The 24,823-nt window shown below is 41.9% G+C and overlaps 1 protein-coding gene across 2 annotated transcripts in view; it reads right to left on the bottom strand.

The window, feature by feature from the left end:
• Window positions 1-24,823, bottom strand: part of MYH10 (myosin heavy chain 10) — a 107,157-nt gene that overhangs the window by 50,559 nt on the left and 31,775 nt on the right. For both annotated transcript variants that reach the window (XM_068413506.1, XM_068413507.1), the window contains 2 exons: window positions 17,847-17,874; window positions 5,469-5,571 (listed from right to left, as the gene is read on the bottom strand). In XM_068413506.1, coding sequence (XP_068269607.1) covers window positions 5,469-5,571; window positions 17,847-17,874 — 131 coding nt within the window. The remainder of the gene's footprint in view (window positions 1-5,468; window positions 5,572-17,846; window positions 17,875-24,823) is intronic.

Below are 24,823 nucleotides of genomic sequence, written 5' to 3' on the forward strand. Positions count from 1 at the left end.
TGCCGGGAACAAGGGTAAACGGAACATGAATGTAATACAGTAGAATAAAAACCCCTCAGAATTCAAATTTGCACAGCTTCTGCAGAAATGCAGACATGTTTCGACTCCATTATTACTTCCTTGGCTCAGTCTGCAAGTTTAATAATCTTGAACTTCATATCAGAGACCCTAGGGGGAAAATATTGTAGTGAAACACACATACCAAGAAATTTTCATACCAAGCCAGCTACACACTTCCTCCATTTATGTCTATTATTTTAAACAACCAGCACTGCTTTAGTGCAGAGCAACAGATTTTGACCGGGGTCTGTGAAGCATCTGGCAAAGGCTGGGCTCATTCAGCTAAGCGATGTGAATTTTACAAAACTGAATTTTACAAAACAACTCAGGCACCTAGCAAAAGGTGGTAGTTTCATACTGAAACATCTAACTCCTTCTGTAATCGCTGGAGAAGGACAGGTACACCTAGGAGCCTAGGAGGCATTTCCTTTGCTTATCTTCAGACAAGATGAATTGCTCTCTCGGGGTATCCACTTCTGCTCTCACTTAGAAGCAGAACTGAGCATAATCAGACACACATTAACTTCTGTGTTTAAATTAGGGCATTTAAAGCTCATCTGGGAAATCCTCACTAAGAGGAGCTTCAGTCTGAGCAAGCCTGCACAAGATCCTGTACTTCAAAACCAATTACGTTTCTTTTGAAATTAATAAAACAGATTAAACAATTTAGTATTTCAGTTACAAAGGCAAATGAAGTCACTGAAAGGAATCATTAACCTGAAACTACCAGGACCAGTAATTATGTTACAGTTGGACTTGATGATCTTAAAGGTCTTTTCCAACCCAAATGATTCTATTTCTGAAGCCTAAAATGGGACCACTGTGAAAGGTGGCTTTTAGTGCCAACAGAGGGGGTTTGGGGTGGGAAGGCTTTGGGGGGAGGGGAAGTGAACAAAAGTCTAATTCCTTTCATCTGAACCAGACGTACACAGTGCCAGGATGACTGGAAGTGGAAGCAGCAGTGGTGGATGGATGCAGTTCTTTACAGAACTTAACTACTTCACATACTACCGTGATTGAAAACATCTGCTAATGTCATGTATTTGACCATGAATAGGGTCCAGGTATGTCTATAGCCTAAAATACAGCTGAGAGTCTCCCCCAACCTCATGCAGCCTGTAGAACATGCAAGTTCATGGCAAGCCCTGGGCAGTAACTGACAACTGGCGCTTTTCCTTCTTTTGGAAAGCCAGGTATGCAATGGTTTTTTAAATTTCTATATTTTGCACTGACTTCCCTCCCCCCCGAAAACACAAAGTTTGTAAACTAAAGCAGAACCCAAGAGTCAGAATTAAGACTCACTACTTAAAGCATGTGTTAGAGCTGCTTTAATATAGTTAACAACACGATTGCATTCTTTTCTCTTTCCCATCTCAGTGCATATCGAGTGATGAGGCACAAAGCTAAGCAGTTTAGAAGTCTCCTTCTCCTTCCTGCCCTCCTTGCTTAATCTCTCCAAACCCCTCTCTAGACACACCAGCCTCCTCCCCACGCTCACCACTTCATCCTTGTTCTCTTCCTCTCCTTTTATTCTAAATATCCTTTTCTCCACACCTCCTGAGCTGACAGAAGAATAACTGAGAGCAAAGGTGGAAGAGGCTCATCTTTTGAGCCTCTTGACAAGGATTCAGGCTCGTTTTCATCCCACCTTCAGTCTTCAGATGAGCCTATGTTTACAGCTCACTGCCAAGTACTTCTCTGTCCCTTCCATTACTTGGTTTTAGAAAGCCCAATCTCTACTCCTAATTTAAGGGACAACCTTAGTCTCTACCTAGCTCTGCCAAGTCTCACAATTACTAAAGTTTCTCTCCTACATTTTCACCACCACCACCTACCCACACTTCCTAGCGCAGTGCCCAAGACAATACCTTTAACATTCCTTGGGATTAAATAGGAAATGAGAGAGCGTGGCTACAGATTCAAACACTCCAAAATTAGGAAATGCTGGGATTAAGGCTCTTCAGCACTGTAATTCCACCCTCTGTGGTTACCATGAGTTATTGACTCTGTTTCCCACAGGACCCCTGTCTAAGGATGACATGCCAAGGGCTGTGCAGGACTCATCGGCAGGCGCACAGTCACTAGCTATTAGGAAAAAGGGCTGTTGGGAAAGAAAAGTCCCATGGACAAGAAGCTGAATTCCTCAGCTCAAACGTGATGAGGATGCCCAAGGGACGGGTAGAGCTCCTACGTGATGCTCCTCGCATAAGCCGAGCATTTCACAATCAGTGCTGTGGGAGAATGTACTGGGTGAGCATCTGGGGCACGGCAGAACATCAGGGCTGCTCTGGCCATGGCCTGAGGTGTCAAACTGGGGGCTACATTTGTTTGTAATGTTCTTACAGCGCTCTGTCAGGCAAAACAGACACAGTTAACTCTAGACTTCAGAACAGTGTTGGGAAGATAATTATTCATTCATCAGCGTACAAATTGCTTCATAAAAGAAAGCCATGCAGCATTCAGAAGAGCCTCAGTAATACGCATGCCACTGATAATTATTTGTAACAGGATGGATAAAAATAAATCCCTGACTAGCAATCTATTTAACAAGCCTGTTTAGTGTCTTCTCTGTACACAGGATAACGCAAAGCCTGTGCAGATGGGTACTATGGATCACCACCAGCCCTCTACAGACTTCTAATGAATATGTAAACAGGAACAAATTAGGGCTGCACTTATAAACCCAAAACTTTTGAGTGTTAGGTGTGTAGGTTAGACATTCTTTGTTTCCAATATATAAATAAAAATGAATTGTTACAGAACAAGGGAGACTCATTTGTATTTTCAACACTGTTTTGGTTACACTAATATTCTGTATTTTTCATCAACATACACTGAATTCAGCGCTTACGATGGTACTGCACTGAATTAAGTGCATGATCAAAGTATCAAACTTTTATTCAGGACATTACCCTATCCTTTTTACGGGGCCTGAACTATGTTTTACAAAGAATAAAAACTTTTCCAGTCTTCATCATGAGAGTCATCGGTGGTTCATAAAGCAGCTGATTAAACAACCATCTTCAAAACTCTTCTGAGATGAAAACCACCATCCCAATTTGATCACACTGGGAAGTAGAGAATGAAATTGCAGTTCAATCAGCAATTTAAATGGAATTAGCCAACACTGCATTAAAAAGGGCAACTCATCCTTCCCTTCACTGACATTTTCCACCTCAGCTTTATCCTTTTTCTGTGCCTTCACTTCATACCAGTCATGCAGCCACACAACAAGCAACAGAGGAAACTTGTTTCGCTTAAAGCCAGATGGACTTTAAGAACACTAGTCTGAGCCTGCATCAGTCTCCAAGCCCACTGAGGGGCCACAGTGATTGTCACAATGACAAAGCTCAAAAAGGGGGACTTCTTTAGCAGAGGTACTGGCACGAAGTGCTCATGGAAACACAGCATGAGAAAGGCCAGACAAACAGAGGACTTTTTAAACAATCAAAAATAGGGCTTCAAGGGGTCAAGCACTGGAACAGGTTTGCAGAGAGGTTGCATAATCTTCATCCCTCAAGATTCTCAAAACTCAGCTTTACAAGATCTTGGGCAATGCAATCTAACTTTGAAGGAAGGCACATTTTGAAAGGAGGCTGGACAAGAGGTTTCCAGAAGTCTCTTTCACCCTGAGCTACTCCAAGTTGTCAATAGTATGTTTAGAAGTAGTTGGCACAAACCCTGCACAATTCCCTTCTCTGCATAACTCCCTTCTCCCCCAAAAAGCTGTAGGAAATTTTGCTCCTGTAGAAACTGGAAAAAAAAAAAATGGTTTTGTTCAAGGCTGCACAATGGTAAAGCCAAGAATATTCATAAATCAAAACCTATACAGAAAACCAGTTCTGATGGATGGTGTTCTAAATGGCATTCCCCAGAGCCACGTATTCTCCCAACACACAAGACAATGCCATGAACATACACCTAATACTGCTGTCACTTCCTTCTAAGGCCCGTAACTGACGTGGACACAGCCCGCAGCACACTCAGACTGCACGATAAATACTTAGAAAGACTCATTTTGATCTTTTCTGTGTGATAAACCAGCAACAGTTTGAATAACTATCAATGTACAGGGTCACGTTATTTGCTCTTGGTTAGAGCAACGGTTTGAGTTTCCCCATACACTTAACGAGTTTTCTCCAAGTCTCCCTGCAGAGCAATCTTTCCTTCTCTCCCACTTCAAATCCTTGCCTTTTTTCCTTCACAGATTGGCCAAAAGTCATCTTCTCCCAGGCAACTAGTGATAGGACAAGAGGACACAGCCTCAAGCTTCGCCATGGGAGGTTCAGGTTGGACATTAGGAAGAACTTCTTCTCAGAAAGGGTTATTAGACATTGGAAGGGGCTGCCCAGGGAGGTGGTGGAGTCACCATCTCTGGAGGTGTTTAAGAAAAGACTGGACATGGCACTTAGTGCCATGGTCTAGTTGACGTGGTGGTGTCAGGGCAATGGTTGGACTCGATGATCCCAGAGGGCCTTCCAACCTCATTGATTCTGTGATCCTGTTTTTCCAGGAGTTCAAGTCTTGACACATTCGAGAATGACTTAACGGTAAGTGCCATGCACTAGAAATCACAGAACTTGTTGCTGCTAAGTCAGACGATACAGTTTGAAAACTTCCAACCACCAGCCACCCCTGCGGTACTACTGGAGAGAAGCAGGTGCCCACCAGTATTGATTACAACAAGGCACTTGCTTCTAGCAAAGCTGAATCAATATTTCACTGCAAAGAGATCCAAGTGCTCATAGCAACAGATATCCAAACCCATTCATATTTCTTAAAGCAAAGAATTGCTAAAAATTCAGTGCAAATTTTGAAGGTTGGCACTAAATCTGAAGAAAGTTCTACATAAATCAGAGTTAGGGACAAGTTACCAAAAACCCCAGGATTCTCTGACACAAAAGTGTCTACTCGTATTTCTAATGTAAGAAAATCTGAGCTTCTTATTAGCTGCTCATGTCTAGATATAGCAAGTCTACAGCAGTTTAAGCTTGATGATTTTTCCCATCTACAAGTTCATTTTTGAAAGAACAGAAAGCTCGTTCACAAATATACTACTGAAAATTGCATCTAGTGGGAACTAAATTCACTAAGAATTGCCCAAGTTAATTAAATTTTTTTAAAAACTGGTGTTTACTGCATCAGAAAGCTTTGATACCGTTTCTAGTGACAATGTTTGCATAAAGCCTTTAATTTCACAAGAGAAGTTAAACAGCTAACATTAACTGGAAATTTTGATGTAACTGCTCATTTCAGCCACCACTAAAGAGAAAATAATGGTTGAGACAAAATTACGTGGATTACATTATAGTTTATCTTTAATAAAAGAAGTTGTGGGGGTTTTTTTAATGCAAAGATGGTAGTTTTCAAAAAGAGCAATAAACAAATGAGAAAATGTCCCAACTTACAGGAATATTATGGTCCTTTCTTCCTTTATGGGAGGAAGCAACATGAGCAAGGTATTGAATAACCTTCTTAGTGTTCTCAGTCTTCCCGGCACCAGATTCACCTCTGCAAAACATTTCAGACATTTTCCTCAAAATTCATTTTCAACAACTTATCAATCCTTTGTTCATAGCAACCTCATTTCACTCCATTTATGGCTTTTACTACGCAAACAGACCTTCACTAACCACCTAAACCCAAAAGCACTGATGTTGCAGGGAACTACAAGGTATTTGTTTAAAATACTTTTTTCATCCTAAAGATCTCCTGAGCATTAAGATGTTGATACAAGGTGTAACATTAGTTTGATTAAAAGCTTTTGACTATATTCCTGGTTTCCTTTGTTACCTTAAGTAAAAAGAAACAGACCTGTCCTCTGCCTTGATCACAAAGCCAGAGAGAGAATTTTTCAGAGTGCAGATACATATAAATTATTTTTTAATATTTTTTTGTAAATGTATATATATATATATACACACACACACACACACATACACATTTTATATTTAGCTCCATTTTAATATATTTTATATTCCAGGAGCTGGTTATGAGAATTACCAAGTTGATGGAAACATTCAATATCTTTAGAGCCAGTTTCTAAGGGCAGTAAAACACATTTTAAACAAACAGATTCTTTGCACTGCTAATCGCAGACTCTTAGCTGGTTTGAAAATATATTTATGGCCACAGGGCTACATGAATTCATTAAGAAATGAATTTATTAGTGCAGAGTGGTACAGTACACAGATCAATAAAGATGGCACATGCACATTTCATTTTTAAGACAGAGGCAGATTTAAAGCAGAACATGTTTAGACAGAATTTACTGCGAGGTTTACAGATGGGATATTCTAGGCAGGGAACGTGAGCAAGTTCACATCACAGCAATCACAAAGGACGATACTACAGCTTTTTTTTTTATTTTTATTTTTTTAAAATGTAGGTCTGGTCTTCAGATAAATCCACACCTCAAAGGGATTACCAGTTCTAACAGCCATGATTCAAGGGCAGTAAACCACTGGAGAAAGATCCTATTTCAAGTGAGACACGACTGCCACGAGCAACTCTGGAGTGTGTGAAGCTAAAAAGGATTTTATTACAGGGGTTTGCATGGAAAGAGTGAAAGTACTCCTGTCATTCAACAGTTGTTCAGAAATTAAAGTCTGGAAGCCAAATACTTTGTGCGAATCACAAGTACACATTCTGTGTGCTTGCATATTTCTCAGCTAAGATACTGATAATGGAAATGTTAATTGGGGGCAGTGGAATTTAAGCATATTCTTCCACAGTCTTCACAAACACCTTCCTCCACCATGCTGCACACCCCGGTTTTGTAGCTAGTCTGCATTTACTGAGGTATTCAGTACCTTCACACCTGCACTTGATCAGGTAGGCAGCTCAGAAGCACCCCTACCATCACACTACACTTATCATCTGTAAAAATGAGACAATACAGCACCTGAAACTTTAACGTTGCATATACAGAAAGGATATTAATGCAGATTTTCAAAGAGAACAGGCTCTAAAACAATCTCATTTCTTCTTACCTTCCAATCCTCTTAAAGCATGGATACCCCACAGGACAACTGCACTAGCAGAGGTGACCTCTTGCCAAGAGATGGGAGTATGAGCATTTCTCCACCCATGAGCAAGAAGTGATGGGGACTGAAAAAGCTCATTCGCAGCAGCTTAGCAAACTCAGCACGGAAGAGTAGCCTACAAGAGGTTTGGGTGAAACAGCTCATCTGTTTGACCTGACAGAACAGTATCAGCCCCTAGGTTTTGTGGCAGAAAATGTTTACCTGAAGACACTGAACAAAAGGATTCTGCAGATAAGCTGGGATTTATCACAGCCTCAGTTACCAAACTGTAGCCTGCAACACTGGAGGGTTAACCAAGGCACCTGGTTTTATTGGTGACATCTGCTGCTCAGAAGCAGCTACCTCATACTGTCTAAAAGCATTTCTGTTCCATTTTTCCTCACAATAACACAAACATCATTGGAAAATAATACAGAATATGAAAGATTAGAAATCACGGTACTCAATTACTCAAAACTTTCTGGAGATAGAGAGGGCAGTTCCCTTGGAGCTCGTTGACTGCACTAGCTTTGCTCACTGCATGAGAAAGCTCGGAAGGTAGTACCTGAAGAGCTGGTTACAAAGAAGATTGCTCGGAGAAGTAGCTAATGGATAACTTGGTTTCCTCTTTGCCAAGATACCATCAATATGCAACAGAGAAACTGGGTGTACTTTGGGACTGCTACAAGTGGAACAGCACACTTTGACTCTTAATGAAAAATCCTATTTCTAGCTGGCCCCGAGTGACCACACACAAGACAAATGTGAAGACTGATAAGCAGCAAAAAAGACCTTAGATGCCAATTCTTGCTTCCCAATTAGTCTTTATTTCTAGTTTCCTTTTTACTGCAGTTTACATTAACATAATTCATGACTATAAGCAATAATAAAAGCAGTCTTGCCTGGTTTTAAATGTATATTAAAATATGCTTAATGCTAAAACTATTCCAGCAGATAACAGAAGAAAATAAGCACAGCAAAATATATATTTAAATTTTAAAACAACACCATTTGTTCTTACTGTCATCAGAGCTTGGGAACACATTATTAGCTGTGCCTTTAAAACGAGATAAATAATCTTTTCTGTCAAACTACAGAAACCAAGTTTATTACATATGAAAGGAAGAAAATCTACTCTGACACATCCATTGAAAAAAGAAAATAGTACAATAAATACAGTCCAAATGTCGACTTTCTAAAAGGGCAGCACACAGTTTTAGAAGTCTACTCATCCACAGGCTTTTCTGGCGTCCCCACCAGTAAAGCTCCAGTCGGCACAGGAAGGTCAAAAGCTTGCAATACATTCCTTCTGCTAAAAAGCCCTTAAATCTAATAGGGGGTGTTTTAGAGAAAGCCTTTATACAAGTTCTCATTCAAAAGCAACACTAATGGATGTTATCATCCGAGTTCTCCTCTCCCTGGAGCTTATAAGTATGCCAAATATTTCCTGCAGGATACAGTGTTAGATAGCTCTGCTGCCATATACTATAAAAGAATTAGAAGATTTAGGATAAAGTCCCTTTCATTTATAGAAATAATGACATCTGCATCCTTTAGTTCCTTCCCAGGAGTGCAAACACATGAATTATAAAAATAAATTAAAATCCTCTACCTCTATCAACCTGCCCAAAAAAGGTAAACTTTTAGTAACACTATGTACAATATTTATGGAATGGAGATGGTACCACGAAGCTAAAGATTAACTTTTTCAAAACCTTTTTTTAATACAACTTCATTAATATGTTACCATAAATTAAACAACTAAAGCCCTTGGCTGAGCTCCTAGCCTTACTTCAGTCAATGGCAGCTTTGCTAATGACTTCAGTAGGGTCATAATTTCACCTCCTTTATTTCAGTCTCAATTCCACTATTAGCAGAAACAAAACCTTATGAAACTGAATTGAAATGCTGTATCAAGCCATGGGCTATGACAAACAGCGCATCCAAATAAGCAAACCACCTTTAGTGACAGCCTCAAGTCGGAGCTATAAGGTTATTTCATCAATTAACTGAAGGACCTCTCCCTTACAAACGGTGTTACAGAGACAGGTCAAAGAGACTCTGACAGTCACTGGTAAATTTACGCAGTACCTAAAGCGCTTTTCCCCAGAGCGGCAAAGCTTCTGCTGTGAAGCAGCTTCAAGCACATTTAAAATAGGAAAGCTTAGCTAGCATGAGCACTTTAAAGTTTTTACATGGTTTAACTTTTATTGCATGTAAAGCTGTAGTGCCATTCTCAAGACAGGAAGGTACTCTTCAGGCAGATTTATCTCCGCTACAATTTGGTCAGCAAAAATTAGTGACCGACTTCTCAACCAGCTGCAATTTTTTTTTCCCTGAGCAACCTGAGCCCAAATCTTGCACCGAAGAGGCATTTTCTCTGCTGAACAGATTGCCATTTAGAAAAGAGGCAAAGCAAACATAGCAGGAGACGACTCGCAGGTCACAGAGCAAACAGGCAACAACCAGGAATGGAAGCCAGTCTTCTGCTTCCAGGAGAGCAGCGTGCTCTTCCCGTACAGCCCACGTGCAATGAGAGTTATCATTCTACAAACAGGTCAAATGCCTGTCTGGGAAAGAGCTATTCTAAGGGGAAACACTGTTCTAAAGGAAAAGGGTAGTGAAATAGTTGCTTTTCTTATTATCAAGCAGGTTTGAAGCATCCACACATCTTCTCGTGATCGTTTACAGCACTCAGTATGGCAGGACAAGGCAACACCCCCTCTTCCTGAATTGGCAAGTGAGTTTCTGGATTTTAGGGAAGGCAAATTAGTTTACAAGTTGCTTACTGAAGTCCCACTGCAAGGACTGGCATCCTTCTACCATCACCCAGCTAGCCATTATTTTCACTAGCAGATCAGGGGCTACGCAGGGCGTACAAAGCGAAGTGCCGTGAGGCACCTAAGACAGAGGGACACAATCGTGTACAAAGAGAGTTTTGAAATTCAAAGACAGACCTTTCTTCATCTTGCTACCTGTGCACAAAGTCCCTACTGCAAACTGACAATGTTTGTGAAGATAAGCATCTGGAATATATTGGGATGGGCAGATGCAGTTAGTATTATCTACCCCATTACAGATCATCTCTGATGTAAATTACTGAAAATCTAACCAAACAAGCCAGTACTTTCCCACACTAGGAGCCTGGACCACTCAACCCTTTCCCCTGCGCTAGGAGTTTCAGCCTATTGTTATTGTTCCTGATCAGCAACAAGCCCTGGGATGAGAAGTTCATCTGGAAGCAGAAGGTCCTTCTGCAAAGGAGAAGTGGCACCACCACCTTGGCACCCGGACAAGTTCTCCTCAGTGCCCGATTTCACAAGACACAGGAATCCTGACCTGCCGCTCACAGCTCCCGTGACCAGCAGCTCCTTGTTTCATACAAAGCAGCCACTTCCTAAGGCACCAAAACATGAAAGTATGCCCTTAAATTGTTTGTAGGAGAAAGTAACTGTGTAAGTAAGAGCCCCAACAACGGTCTTTTGTCCTTCTCACAACAGCAGTTGCAAAGAACAGAAGAGACACTTATTCTCAGACACAACTGAGCAGATCTTCTGCCGGTTACAAATTAACAGATATTTACAGTCAAGACCTGTAATTAAAAGGATGCCTTAATCACTTAGCTAATTTTCTGAAACGAAGAAGTACAACTGATAGCTTGGACTAGCGCAGAAGAGTCACTAATTGGCTTTACTATTTACAAGGCTGCTTTATAGCTCCTTCATTTCTCTCTAGATGCTTCACATCATCTCAGCACCAGTTGTCTAGGGAATGTTACAAGCTGGACTCTAGCCAGAGGCTGCATACAAAAATGCTTGGTATTTGCTGCTGTTGTCCTTTAATAAGCAGCCTCTATTCCCTCCACACCCCACCACTCCTACTGAAGCCAATTCAGATTAGATATCCTTGTAGGGCTGCAAGCATCTGCTAAATGACTGTTTATCAAGCCCAGTCTCAGTTTTGAGAATACCGTACGCTTGCGGTAAGATGCCCCAGTTTAGAACGTACTAGCTTCAAAAACTGCAGCACAGCACATTTTCATACTTGACTTCCCCAAAGTTGCCTTGCAGCTAAAGATAACAAAGTCAGGAAAGGTCTGAATTTCTCAGATTCCCAGTATACCACAATAGAAATTTCTTCATCTTGGTCATCGGCCTCCAACAGCCTGCAATGCCCATTTGTCATTAACAGACAGCAATAATCAAAGAACAACAACAAAACTTAGCAAAATGGCAGTAACTGCAGCTTCTCAAAGGAAAAAAAAGCCTGCAAAGCTGTTCATGACAACGTCACACCTTACAGAATCAAAGAAATGTACAGTGAGGTACGTGCACATTGCAAAGTTAGCACCACGCTTCTGTAATTAATTTCTTATGGATGATGGGTTAATAGAATCATAGAACATTAGGGGTTGGAAGGGACCTCTGGAGATCATCGAGTCCAACCCCCCTGCCAGAGCAGGACCAGTCTAGGGCAGGTCACACAGGAACGCATCCAGACGGGTCTTGAAAGTCTCCAGGGAAGGAGACTCCACAACCTCTCTGGGGAGCCTGTTCCAGTGCTCTGTAACCCTCACAGTAAAGAAGTTCTTCCTCATGTTGAGGTTGAACTTCCTGTGCTCTAGCTTGCATCCATTGCCCCTTGTCCTGTCGCAGGGCACAAGTGACAAGAGGTTGCCCCTTTCCTCTTGACACCCAGCCCTCATCTATTTATACACATTAATCAGATCCCCTCTCAGTCTTCTCTTCTCCAGACTAAAAAGCCCCAGGTCTCTCAACCTTTCCCCATCAGGCAGGTGTTCCAGTCCCTTCATCATCCTCATAGCCCTCCATGGACTCTCTCCAGTAGATCTCTGTCCCTCTTGAACTGGGGAGAGAGGCTGATTATGTACTTATAAGCTAGAAGCAACATGGGGTTGCTGGAACTACATATATTTTCCTCTCTTTTCAGCAAACTAAGAATTTACAGACAGAGGATCCTGAACAAATTATCATTCACACTCCAACCAAGGGGAGCGATTAGACAGAAGTTAGTCAAGTCTAGCTTCCCAGAGAAGTGCTGGTTTTGGGGGTTGCTTGTTTGCTTTTTATTTGCAAGCTTGTTGAACTAAAATACAAAGCAACAGAGAGCTCCAGCAACCTTACCGACAACTTGTCAGTGGTTAGCACCCCCAGATTAAACCATCCAACATCAAAGCTAAAAAGACATTAATTACCATTATTGTTCATTCAGCTCCTCCCATCTCATCATTAACCAGGCAATAATCTGGCTTTTATCAATGTCTGATAAATTGCCCAATGGATTCAGGAACTGCAGGTGTATGTGCCTGCGCACATAGTTGGGTTTTTCCAGTTGGTGAAAGGCCAAACGGTACAGAAGAAATCACATCACTATCACATCTCTACTACCTGAGGAAATCAGGGTTATACCATGGAGCACATGGGAGTCCTTCTGACATGGGAAAATGACTTTTGGTTCACCCTGAGAAAAGCCTCTCTATGATAAGTACTGTAATCAAAAAGTTTCTCCTACAAACTCTGTCCCTGGAGCTCAAGTACTAACCAATTTACAAGAACAGATGTGGCTGGGGGAAACATGGGAGGGAGCACAATGAAACAAAAGAGACCAGAAGAAAAGAAGTCAGTGCATAAATATCCATAAGATTATACGCCCTTAACTCAGAATAAATCCCTGTACACTGGTCTCCACAGCAATCCAATTGTCTATATTTGGATCCTTAAAAGATAGAGAGGAAAGGGAAGAGAAGGTAACAGAGAGGAAGAAGGCACACCATTTTATGTCCAGAGACAGCTCTTATTTCTACAGTAAGAGCAGGAAGTCATCTATGTCATCAAGTCTGGATTGGAGAGCTGAATGACAGCCACATCAGCTGGCAACTTGAGTAACACCCTCCTGAAGAACCAGCTGCCATGTTAGGTGAAGGACAAGATGTTCTGCTGAGACAAGCATCCAGAGAACACAGCAGCGGTTTGGTGTTTGTTTTTTTTTTTCCCCCCCTCCTGGTATTAAATTTGACTTTGAGAAAACGTTACTAACTTTAACATCACCAGTTTATGCAAAACTCCTCATCTTTAGGGCATATCAGACCCCAACCTCCTCATGGAACATCAGCAGGTTATGAAGGACAGGAAGCCTCCGAGTAGTCCCACTACCTTCAAAAATAACGAGGTGTGATGAGAGGCATGCTTGGAGAACCATCCATCAGGCCAGTCCACTCCACACACTGCATCTAGATAAATGCCTTATCTGCAGCATTTCAATGGAATACAGGGTATTCTCCAGCACAATTCTCTTCGAAGGAAAAAAATTAAGACAATTCTCAGCAAACTGTATTCCTCAAGAAGTTCCACCTGCGTGCACCTTCTCTCACCAGGTACACTGCCTGCACACTGTCCTGTCATGCAAACAACTAATCTCCACCAAATGCTGAACCAGCCTGGATCTACTGTTACTACTGAGGCAAAGCGTGACCAAATCTCCAAGTATCTACACAGCATCTGAGACAAGACATTCTTTAATGTAGCTACAAAAGTGGTATAACTATGTTAGAAAATACACTAAATAACACCCTTGCAGTTTCATGGCATGTCTGGACACAGCTAGCTATTTACTGGAATACTGAGGGCATGAAGGTAACTGCAGTCCTTCCAGGGGAAACAGAGTGGTATTTCCTAAAGCTCTGGGCAGGTGAAGATAAATCTGGGGTTGAAGTGGTTTTGTTAAGTTGCACACTTTCATGCCTAGAATAAAAAAAACAAACACGTGTACCAGATATAAATCAGGATTCAGTTGTCTATTGAGTCCAGAAGGATCAAAAGCTTAAGGTCATCTTGCAGGAGAGGTAATAACAAAATTGAAGACGAGAGTTTAAAGGTTTTCCAAGGTAAGTATGAATGGATTGGACGTTCACTAACTTAGAACCAAACAAAGGAAGCATCTGGAAAAAGTGCAGAGATGGTCTTTGAAGAGGAAGAACAGAAACCAAATCCAAAGGCTTGAAATAGCAGCAATCTCACACCTAAGTGTCCTTGAGAGCAGCACTCCTGGCTGTCAAGAAGGGGGCTGGATACCTGGTAAGGTGTCATTCAAACACCATTACTTGAGAGCTGATCTGGGCCCCTACTCTAAAGGCCATAGAAGACAAAAACTCAGGAAACTTCATCAACTAGAGGTAGGGAGAGACAGGTGAAGATGCTAACGAGACAGACCTTCATCAAGCAATGGGAGAGACTTATCTCCAGGACGCACAAAAAGACAATTACAGTCAAGGCAGTGGGAGACAGGAGAATGACAGGCACACCACAACTGTCCACTCATCTAAGTGCACCAGTCAAGGGATGTTTTCTTTCTCACTAGCTAGCTTGAACGACTCTTACTGGAGAAAAGAAAAAGTATTCCGAGGACTTTCAGCTCTACCAAAGATCAGGGTCAATCTGGTGATCCAGGTCCTGAGACAAGTCTGGGATGTGAAGATGTCTCAAGCCTTTTATGAACTGCCAAAGGAGTTTATGAAACCACCTCCAGCACGGTTAAGACACACTCCTTCCACCTTATTTACTCCCGCCTTAGCCTAAGACCTGTAAAACCAGTGGCATGGAAGGGAAACACACACAGTTTACCTTTTCACCACAGAATCAGGAATGCAATAGAAGTCCTAGAGGCTAGCTCATCCTTGCTCAAACCATACGAGACCTCCTCTTGGCCTGCTACACAAGAGAGTTTGCCATGGCCTTGTCCCATTCATGAAGGGGATTTAACATCCCAGCCAACCAGATGTCAAGTACCGAGTTTATAATGCAAACCTGGCATAAGAATACGGCTCTCCCATGAAGCCCATGGGGGAAACCACGTCAGGGACAGTCCTGCAGCAGGCAGCTGTCTTTATAGTCTATTGTTCAAAAGATACATGCAGGGGAATACAAATGGTTTTGATGGCATTTCTCTCGGAGTTGGACATAGCGCTAGAAAGCGACCTAAGACAAAGCTATTGCAAGAGAAAAGTGTTTATTAACCCCAACAGCAGTCTGGTAGCCCCCACTGTCCTTTTTTATAGTGAGCATTTAAATGGTGCTGATGGTTACAGAGCATCAGCAAAATCTCCTGGGCTATGGTGGAACTTTAGTGTTCAAAATGACAGAAACACTTTGGATCACCGCATTTATCACAACATGTGTCTTCATATTCTCAAAAGGTGAGACCTAGACTGGACGTTCTTGGGTCCTGTACATCCAGTTTGGAGATATAATGCCTTACCCTTCACAATTCTGAGGCCACAGATCTGTCCACATTACTGAAGAAATTCATACTTCCTTGTAAACCATGTTCAGTGACATTGACCTTTTTAACCTTGTTTATGCTGCTGTGTAAGTACTTCAGTAAGAAACACAAGTTAAAGCAGCAAGACAGCCAATAAAGCTGGAATCTGTTGTTCAGAAACTCAGCTTTATTAAGACTCTGCCACACTTCTGTTAAGTGTAGCCTTTAACACTGGTACAACGAAGACACTGAATTAAAGGTAGCAAAACTTGTCCAGTGTCATGGTACTAATAGTTTCTATACTTAATTCTGTGATACAATGCCCAGACAGTGCTGAAATCCTTTGGTGATGTATTATTCACTGCTGCTTAGCACCAGCTCCTGAAATTTTACATGGAGTAGTGTATTTGTCACCGAACATTTTGCATTTCCAACAGAAGAGACGTCCTCAGGGCCATTGCTGAGGGTCTTAATATCAGGACTGCACTTGGGGCACTCCCCAGCAGCTCCAGCCTTCCATATTGGATACGGGTGCATTCTCCTGAGGTCTGACTGTAACGAAGCATGTCCGTTCCCCACCCCTCACCATCAAATTGAGCCTCTCTGCAAATCAATGTACAGCAAGCAGCTTACCCACTCCCTAGCCAAGACATGGAACCTATCACCAGATCCAGATATTTCATGTTGCAGTGTGCTGTACCGGACATAAAACAGGGTTCCATTGCCTATTCAGTGCAGAAGGATCAAAAGCTTACAGTAACCTTAAAGGTGAGGTAATAACAAAAATGAAGGCAAGAGAGCTTAAAGGCTTTCCAATGTGCAAATGAACAGATCAGACGTTCATTAAATCCTGTAGCACTGCCATCCCAACCTTTGTGGTCTCAGCTGGCCACGTAAAGAAGTGCAAGGTTCATGCATAGGCACAAAACATGAAGCTGCTTCAAAAAAATTCACCTCAGGCAAGCACATACTGTCGAAGCATCCACAAACACACAAGAACAAAGCATTTATTTTTGCTCTGGGATCCCATCCCTGCTTTAAGGGCTGTTTTGCACATTGCACATGAAGTAGTCATCACATAAAAACAGAAGTCCTACTAAGAGCAGGGACCGCAGACCTAGACAAGCCCGTGTTAACTGGATCAACTTTTATCTTAGCTACAGAACTGTATTTGCTTCTGTGTCCTTAGGCCCCATGAATTTTGTATTCATAGTATCCACAGTTCAAAAGTGTGGCTCGAAAGGATCCACCTTCAGTCTTGTATAGAGTCTGATAGTTAAGGCACTTTTGTAGGAAGCAGGAGATGAAGTTTTGAATCCCTTCATGTCAAGAAGGAAACTGAACCCAGGTCTCTTTCCAGCAATTAATCTCACCATCAAGCTATTTCAGGAAGCAGGCATCCTCACAAGCTATGGCCTCAACGCAGCTGGTATGCACTGGCACACAGGGTGGTCAACTGACCACATAACCAAGTCAGAGGCATGCAAGCTACCATATCTTCCCTCTCTCCCTCAGATAATGGAATATGTTAAGTTATACCCAAGACTGCTAACCGCAAGCAGTTTCAGAATGGAGCCAAGGTGTGGTTTCACAACACACACGAAGCACCCTAACGCCCAGGCTGCTCCCAACAGGGACAGTTCCCCTCCTGCATGTTCATACCTCCTGCTTCAGGCTAGTGCTCCTCTGAGCCCACAGAGTGCAGACCCAGAGAACTAAACTGCTGAAAAGCATCATTTTATGGCAAGGGTGGCTTTCTGCCAGCTTCAGTCCCTAAACTGGCTTATCATGTTGGCTGCCAAGGCCCAGTGCTAGCGCAAGAGGCTGCAGAAACACACCCTGTGTGGGAGAGGAAAGGAAACTGGATCACCCCTTTTAACAGCAGCCCAAAGACAGATCAGCTCAGTAGTGTCATAAGCCTGAAAGCACATTTATACTCTTCTGACTGCCCCACCACTGCATTTCCAGATCCCAGGGAAATTTAAGCTGAAGCTAGAAGTTTGCTCCTGGGTGGGGCAAATTCAGGTGCACAGAGAGAAAGCAAAAGGAAACCTTCGTGTCAACTTGTTCAGAGTTCTCCCGTTTGAAGCAGATCCAAAGCTAAGCTGTTGCTCAGCAGGGTTTCTAGACCAACTTTTGATTTTGATTCAGGTACCCCTCGGGCGCTGCACATTAAGTAGTTACAGCACAGCATTTCAGACAGATGTACACTTCTTAAAGCTTTTGGTTTCTGATTCAGATCTCTTCACTGACATTTTTAAACTACATTTCTTAAATGGCACATGCCTATAAAACTTTCAGTAAGGTGAATTACAGTATTAAAAGAATACATCTCCACATTAAATATCACTTCATGCTACATCTTTAACCACTAGTCGCTACCTGTCAAGATTAAAGACCAAGTTTTGACCTCCACAGCTGTACCAAAGACCCCTTTCACAATACAGATTTCCAAAAATGCCCAAATGAAAAGCGTTCACTTACGTGCAGAGAATTGATTGGTCCTCACGGTCTGCAAAACAAGAACAAACATGGTTATAGTTTTTTGTTTATACTGTCCTGTAATTTGCAAGACAGTTTCTTTTAAAGGAATATTTTAAAAACGTCAGTTTTTCACCTTAACAATTCTAAGCACACTCTCGAGCAATTTTAATAATATCCCTTCAACGTTCCAGTTCACACAAACACACCCCTCAAGCAACAGCTTAGATGTTCCTATAAGTTCTGTCATTTCATATAATAAAGCTAAAATTTTGGTTAAATTTAATAATAATCCACAGTAATCTTTTTAACCATGTTTTCAGACAAAGCTGGCCCAACATCTTTTATTTTGTATGCACCTTTTTCCAGATTAATCAAATTATTTAAAATCTCAAGTATTAAGGAAGAAAAAAAAAATTTCAAATACACAATACTAGTGATCAGGCACTTGGAAACAGCACTAACACCTCCAGCAAACAACTGCTTTACTCTACAGCTTTTTTTTTTTTTCCTTTTTTTAATGAACATGCAAGCCTAAAGTGCTTCCATGGTTTAGCTTATTCATTAAAGACTTCTCAAAGGGACATAACACTGAGCAGAGCCAAACTCTGCAATACGGCGCGGCTCAGCACTTTTGTGACACCCACTGCCGCGCTCGTGACCTTTGAAAGGAATGCCTGAAGGTCAGTCCTACCCTGCAAGAGGTATTTCATAATTACAGGATCTTGACAGAATATATTTCAACATAACACACGCGATATTAAAAATTATATAATCAAAACATTCAAATATACCTGCGGAAAAGTAAAACGTTTCAGTTAAAGGTGTTCTCCCCCCGCTCCCCGTCTGAGCCAGGGTTTTCAATGAGTTCAACATCTTTTTCATGAATCTGCATCACAAAGATCTTGCTTTTACACTTCAGCTGTTTGTCACTCGCTCCTAAAGAACACAATTGCCTCCTGCAAGCTCAGGGCTTCAAACAGGTTTTCTGTTCTGGTTGATAATTTGTAATGGATTATGTTGTAATAAATAAAATCAAGCTTTATTTGGTTCAAGTGTAAAGCTCAGGGCTACCCCTTAGACCCCCTGCCACTCTCCGCATACACCCCTTCTCCGTGAACACTAACGGACCGTGGAAAGGGAGCGACTGGTACGTGAGGATCATTATTCCTTCTAGGACACGGAGTTCAATCCCAGCAGGATGAACAGGCAGCTTCAGTCACTACAAGGCAGCTTCCTGGCGTGTTTAGTAGGTTTGAAACAGCTCTGTGTCCATACATACAACCTCAGTACATTTATGACCATTTCTGGTAAGCAGGATAATGTAAACAACATTTCACATTGTTTCAAAATGGGTCCAGAAAAGCTATTGTTAAACTGAGTCGCAAATTACTGCTGAGTTTTGCAGCCTGTATGAAACCGGTCATCCTACCTACGTAACGAGCTGAGTCCGTAGCCCTGTTGCATAGCAATTAGTATTGAAACTGAATTTCAACCTTAGCTAGGCAGCACGTAAAAAAAATAAAAATAAAAATACATCAGTGAGCTGTGTTTCCCCCCATTACCCTGCCTGATGAACAACCCAGATACAAAACCAGTTTGTGCTGGGCCACAGCAGCTCCCTGACCAGGCTGGCTGCACAGCAGCAGAAATACAAATTTCGGCCCAGACAGGCAGGACTGAGGACTGGGGCCGAGACAGACGCCTGGATTTAGAGCAGCACGGGCTGCCAGGGCGCCTGGTGACCAGGGTATACAGCCAAAATAAAGACAGGCTGCTGGTGAAGGGGTAAGCGTGTCCTGTCCCCGTCCTCCAGCTGTGCCAGCACTCGTCACCAGTGTAGCACAGCCAAGGGGTGAGCAGGAAAGCTGCCTGACAAACTGTTTGTCGGTCTGATGTGGGTTGAGCTGAATCAGTGCCCTCATCCACTGTACGGCTGTACAAAACCCTGCACTGGGGAAAGGGAGAGCCGAGACCCCCTTTCTACAGAGCAGCCCCAATTCACCTTAGATCAAAAGGCTGTGTTCATACAGACACAACGCATCTAAAAAAAGCAAACCAGCTAAAAAAGACCTGGCCTCAGCAAAATATTGCTATTTTAATTAGTTTATGAATAGAGAGTTTGAAGGATATTAAGTCTTTCAAAGCAGGAGGATGCTACTGTGTATTGCCACAGCGAGCTAAAGCAGAGGCTTGTGCACTGCACCACTGGCATGTTTTAGACTACATTTTAACATCAAGTGTGACAGAATATGGGGTGCTTTCTGGCTGAAAAAAATCTTAAAACCATGCAAACAGCTGTACTTTGAACCCCTTGTACCAGCTTGTTCAAAAATTGCAAGAAATACCAGTGATCCCCTCACCCATTGTGCAGACAAACTGCATTGGGTTGCACTTCACCAGGAGCATAAAAATGCTGCACCCCTGTGACTACCTGTGCCAGCTCCAAAAGTCCTACCTACAGGGTAACAAACAGAGCAGAATGATTGTAGTAGGAGAGCAGAAGAATATTGGTTCAGATTATTAAAAGTGGGAAAGAAAATAAGAACCAAAAAGCTGGTGACACTCCTGACAAGACTGCAGGGATGGTACCAGAAAATTTCCTACATCTGCATGATGTACAGCAACTCCTGCAGAGACACACCAAAAAAAAAGGGGAAGCCTGTGACTGCAAGAAATAAAAGCTGAGAACAGGCAAAAGCAGAGGGAGTATGACAACAGAAATATTAAGAGAACACTCTAAAAAAGTTTATGTTCTTCTGGTTTTGATACACAGCAGCTGGTCTTGCAATTCCTATCAGAAATAACTTTGTGGCATCATCAGGAGACAAACCCCCCAACTCCAGCAGTCACATGTACCGCATGCCCAGTTGTCAGGATAAACTAGAAAAAAAAAAAGTGCAACTTTCTGCCCCGACCTGTTTCCAGGGGCAGCTAACAGTGACTCACACACTTCACAGGCAACGCCGTACGCCAGCAAAAAAATCAAGATAACACAGGACAGTACAAATCATTTGTTCTTTTAGAAGCAATTGCTGAATGAATGCCAAGCTGGTACCATGAGTAGAGTAGAAAGTCAATATTTTCTAGCTTTAACATTTATTGAGAGATTTTCTAAAGTGACAACTTGATTTCCCCCAAGAATAACTTCTCCCTGTAATTCTGTCACTGTAGCTAGGCCACTTTGTCAAAAAATAGTCTCTAAACTACAGCTCTTCAGTTTATCACTTCTTAAAAACCTAAGAACACAGGTAACGTTTGCCTTGAAATTGAAAGTAGTTTCTTTGAAGGCAACGTGCATTTGTCAACACTTTGTATCATGGATTATTTTACCTGTCCATTTACCACACAAAGCTAGCCTTCCACAACATGCAAGACACGCTGTATAAATGAATTTTCTTAACCAATTAGTCCCAGAGAAAGTCCCCAAGTCCAGACAGTTGTATGTATTTTGTCATTGCCAGAAGCTCCAGCAAGTGCAGCAGTGCTTTATTTTCTACACCCAGGAGCCTGAACTGACACAGGCCTTAGGAAGAACTCAAGGATGTTACTCCAAATCCATTTTTCTGTGTCCGTCTGGACTCTGAACCTCACAAACTATGAAAGTGGAAGTAAGACAACAGCAAGCTTCAAGTTTTGCCTTCTTACACTAATGGCCACTTCCAGAATCTAGCACTCAACTAACAGCAACAAAAAATTACAGCTTGAAGGCTCAGGATGCTGCTTTACGTGTCGTCAAATGCTGGACGCCTTCTGTCCCAAGAAAAAGAGCTGATCTCTCCAGATTCATTCTGAAAACGATTCTGACAAAGTGACTAACGTGGAAAAGTTATTTATAGCTTGTTTGGTTTTATTTTCTCCCCCACCAAATAACACAACTTATCTGCAGTCTTGATTTCAAAGCAGCTGGTCCCCTTCCCAAAGGCTCCGTAGAGCACCACCGACATATCTGTTAGCCTGTCTTTGAAAGAGCTGAGCCCTGACCTGGCACTTTTGCCAGATTTGTTATCTGGGGCAGGGAAGAAGCACTAAACTTTGCATCTTTGGACATATATCTCAAAAATACTTTCAAAAAACTGTGTGATTCTCTGTGACCCAGCTTCAACCTGAAGCACACAAGACATTTTTTTTAATGACAGATAACATGTCTAAGTCTTAAAAATAATCTGCCATCCTTTGCAAAAGTTTTAATAGCAATTTTTTATTAAAGCCACAGAGTTCTGAGGTGGCTGTTCATGGAAACTTAAAAATATCTGGAAAACACTTAATGATTCTTAAGAACAGACCAAAAACATCTCTCTCTAGCGAAGTCTTCATGAGATAACATCACTAACATCAAACGGATTTGTAGGAATATATAAAGACTAGACTAATTCAACAGATCCCTTGGGATTTATAAGCAAATTGCAGCAGTCAAAAGCAGAACAAGTTAGCAGATAATCCTTATCTCCAACCTTTAGAGCAACTGAAAGAGGAAATACAAATAAATTACTGTTATGAATAGCATTAGCAAATTTGACATTAGTTGCCTCTTAATCCATACAAGGGGTGAAAAAGCGTATTGGTCTGGAATGGTTGGCAGTCTGGACAAAGTCACAGCAGGTTCATTACATTTTGAGTACAAAAGCAGAGGATTTAGCAAGGAAAAAGTCCTATAAGATGACTTAGATAACACAACTTTTGCTATCAGCATTAATATCTTTAAAGTCACCACCCCCACCCCCATATAACCCAATAGTTTCATTATAAGGCTGAGCCAAACTAACAGCTTCCAGTCTCTCAGAGGAAGGTGTATCACATTTCTGCAGTACCAAAAGCACAGTGTCTGTCCTCTGAGCAGACTCTGGTGCTTGTGTGATCATAGGTTAAAGCAACTCAGCTCACTAATCAAAGATACTCAGTAAGTCAGTTTAACTCAGATGAATATAAGCGTGAGGACAAGTACGTGGTAGGAAGGGATGAAATAAGAGGATCAAGCTCTTAATTCAAGCTACGTCATAAGACCAGCCCTTTGTTTTTAAACCAATACAAAAGTCCCATTGGAATCTCATTTCACTTTAGAGATATACAGCTTGGATTTAAATACATCCCGAGGTCTTCAACCTACACAGAAGACCATAACATTCAAGTTGCCCAGAGAAGGGTTACTACAATATTAGTAATTTGAAAAACAAAGTTCCCAAATTACGCAGAGTCTGTGAATAAAAACAAAATTTTATTTTCTGCTTACAAAATAAGCTTTCTGTAGACTAGTATGTCCTTTTGAATGGAGGAATTTGGAAGCACAAAGGCAATATAACCTGACACTAGCCTCAGGCTGAAGCTCCCCTGCTGCTGTAATTCAACTTGAGCTGCCATTGATGTCTCTGCTTTCCCTGCCCAGTTTCACCATCCCATTCCTCCCTTTGAACCAGCAGCCAACTGGGCAGATGCACGTGGTGCTAGTTCAAGTAGCTGATGGAACTAACAAAATTTGGTTTTCAACCAGATCAGCTCCCTGATCCAGTTTATAACACAGCCACACGAACACTGAATTAGTGTATGGAAAGTGAGAGAACCACCTCTTGTGCCAGCCACCCACGCTCTGGTCACCTAAAGGCACCACAAAAGCACACTCCCGGCTCTGGTGAGCTGCAAGCTGTTCCCAAGCAGGGAGCTGCTGCCAGAAGGTGCCACCTCCTCCATCCCCAGCGTAAGTTCACCCTGCCTCCCTTGAGCCAGCACTGGTAGTCACCTCCACCTACAGTGAGTAGATCAGGGAGTCATACCAGCAGAAAACTAATCCTATCAAAATATATAAAATAGGAGAGAAAAAAAAAAAAAGGCTAGCACAAGGGAGATGGAGCAAATAACCAGAGTGGGTCTTACTCTTTTGGCAGTGGCTAATTGTTAGATTGGCTTACGCTGTACCAAGCTGTATATTTAGCATCTGGAAGTAGCAGACATTGAAGCATTTCTTTCACTCTTGCTCTCCTCCTTCTTTTGCTTCCACACAAAGGAAGACTGACACACCTCAAGGCAAGAATCAGCTGCTGTGTTTAACACCTACTATGCAGAGCTGAAAGACGTTTTACTGATGCAAGAAGCAGCAGCCACATTAGGGAAACCCAGTCACACAACACTGAAGGGTACAAACACTTTGAAGAGAGGCCAAGGACAATTACCAGAATACAAGAAGGACAAAGAATTACAGCTCTGAAAGCCATTTTTCCTTACACTCTCTTAAACCTACTTTGCTCTCGTATCCCCAGAGGAATATGCTCTGGGGACAGCAATTGGCACCTCTTCAAATAAATCTGTTGCTTGGCTGCAAAAGAGTTGCCATGTTTTATTGTTTGAAAACCCAGTAAGAATAGATCCTGATGTTTACCTTAGTATGTGTATGTAATAAAATGCATGAAGTTTTGACTGTCAGTACAAAACATTTTACTCCCCATCCCTTCTCTCACCAAACTGTGGAAGGATTTTTTCCCCCCCCTAACTAACAGGCTAGACCTAACAAAACCCCTGTTAACTCTGGGGAAGGTTCCAGATGTACATGAAACACATTTGTTGGGTAATTGGTTCAGGAAGGATGTTCTGAAAAGTCATAGCTCAAAGCTATAGAGTCTGTTACAAACGAATTACTGTATTTTAACAAAGCAGCTTTTCTTAAAAGCATGACTTAGTTCTGCTTTGGTCACACTATAGTCATTCATAAATTGATACAGGATAATCAAACAGAAAAGGAAGAATCTGCTTCAAGTTTCCCACCGAAACTCAAAGGCAGCAGCCTTGCAAGCACAGAAATTTTATCACAGAACAGAGCTTACAAGTAAAGAGGTGCCCACCCTCTGCAACTGTCTTTGCTCCAATTGCCCTTTACTATATTGACGTTTTAAGTATTGCAAATGCCCAGATCTCCCTTTATCCCTCACGATTTGACTTGGAATGAATGGGAGAAGCCATCTGGAGCTATCCCACACAGTGAAGTGCCCGAC

This window comes from Nyctibius grandis, chromosome 15 (genome assembly GCF_013368605.1).
Source record: "Nyctibius grandis isolate bNycGra1 chromosome 15, bNycGra1.pri, whole genome shotgun sequence".
Classification (NCBI taxonomy): Eukaryota; Metazoa; Chordata; class Aves; order Nyctibiiformes; family Nyctibiidae; genus Nyctibius; species Nyctibius grandis.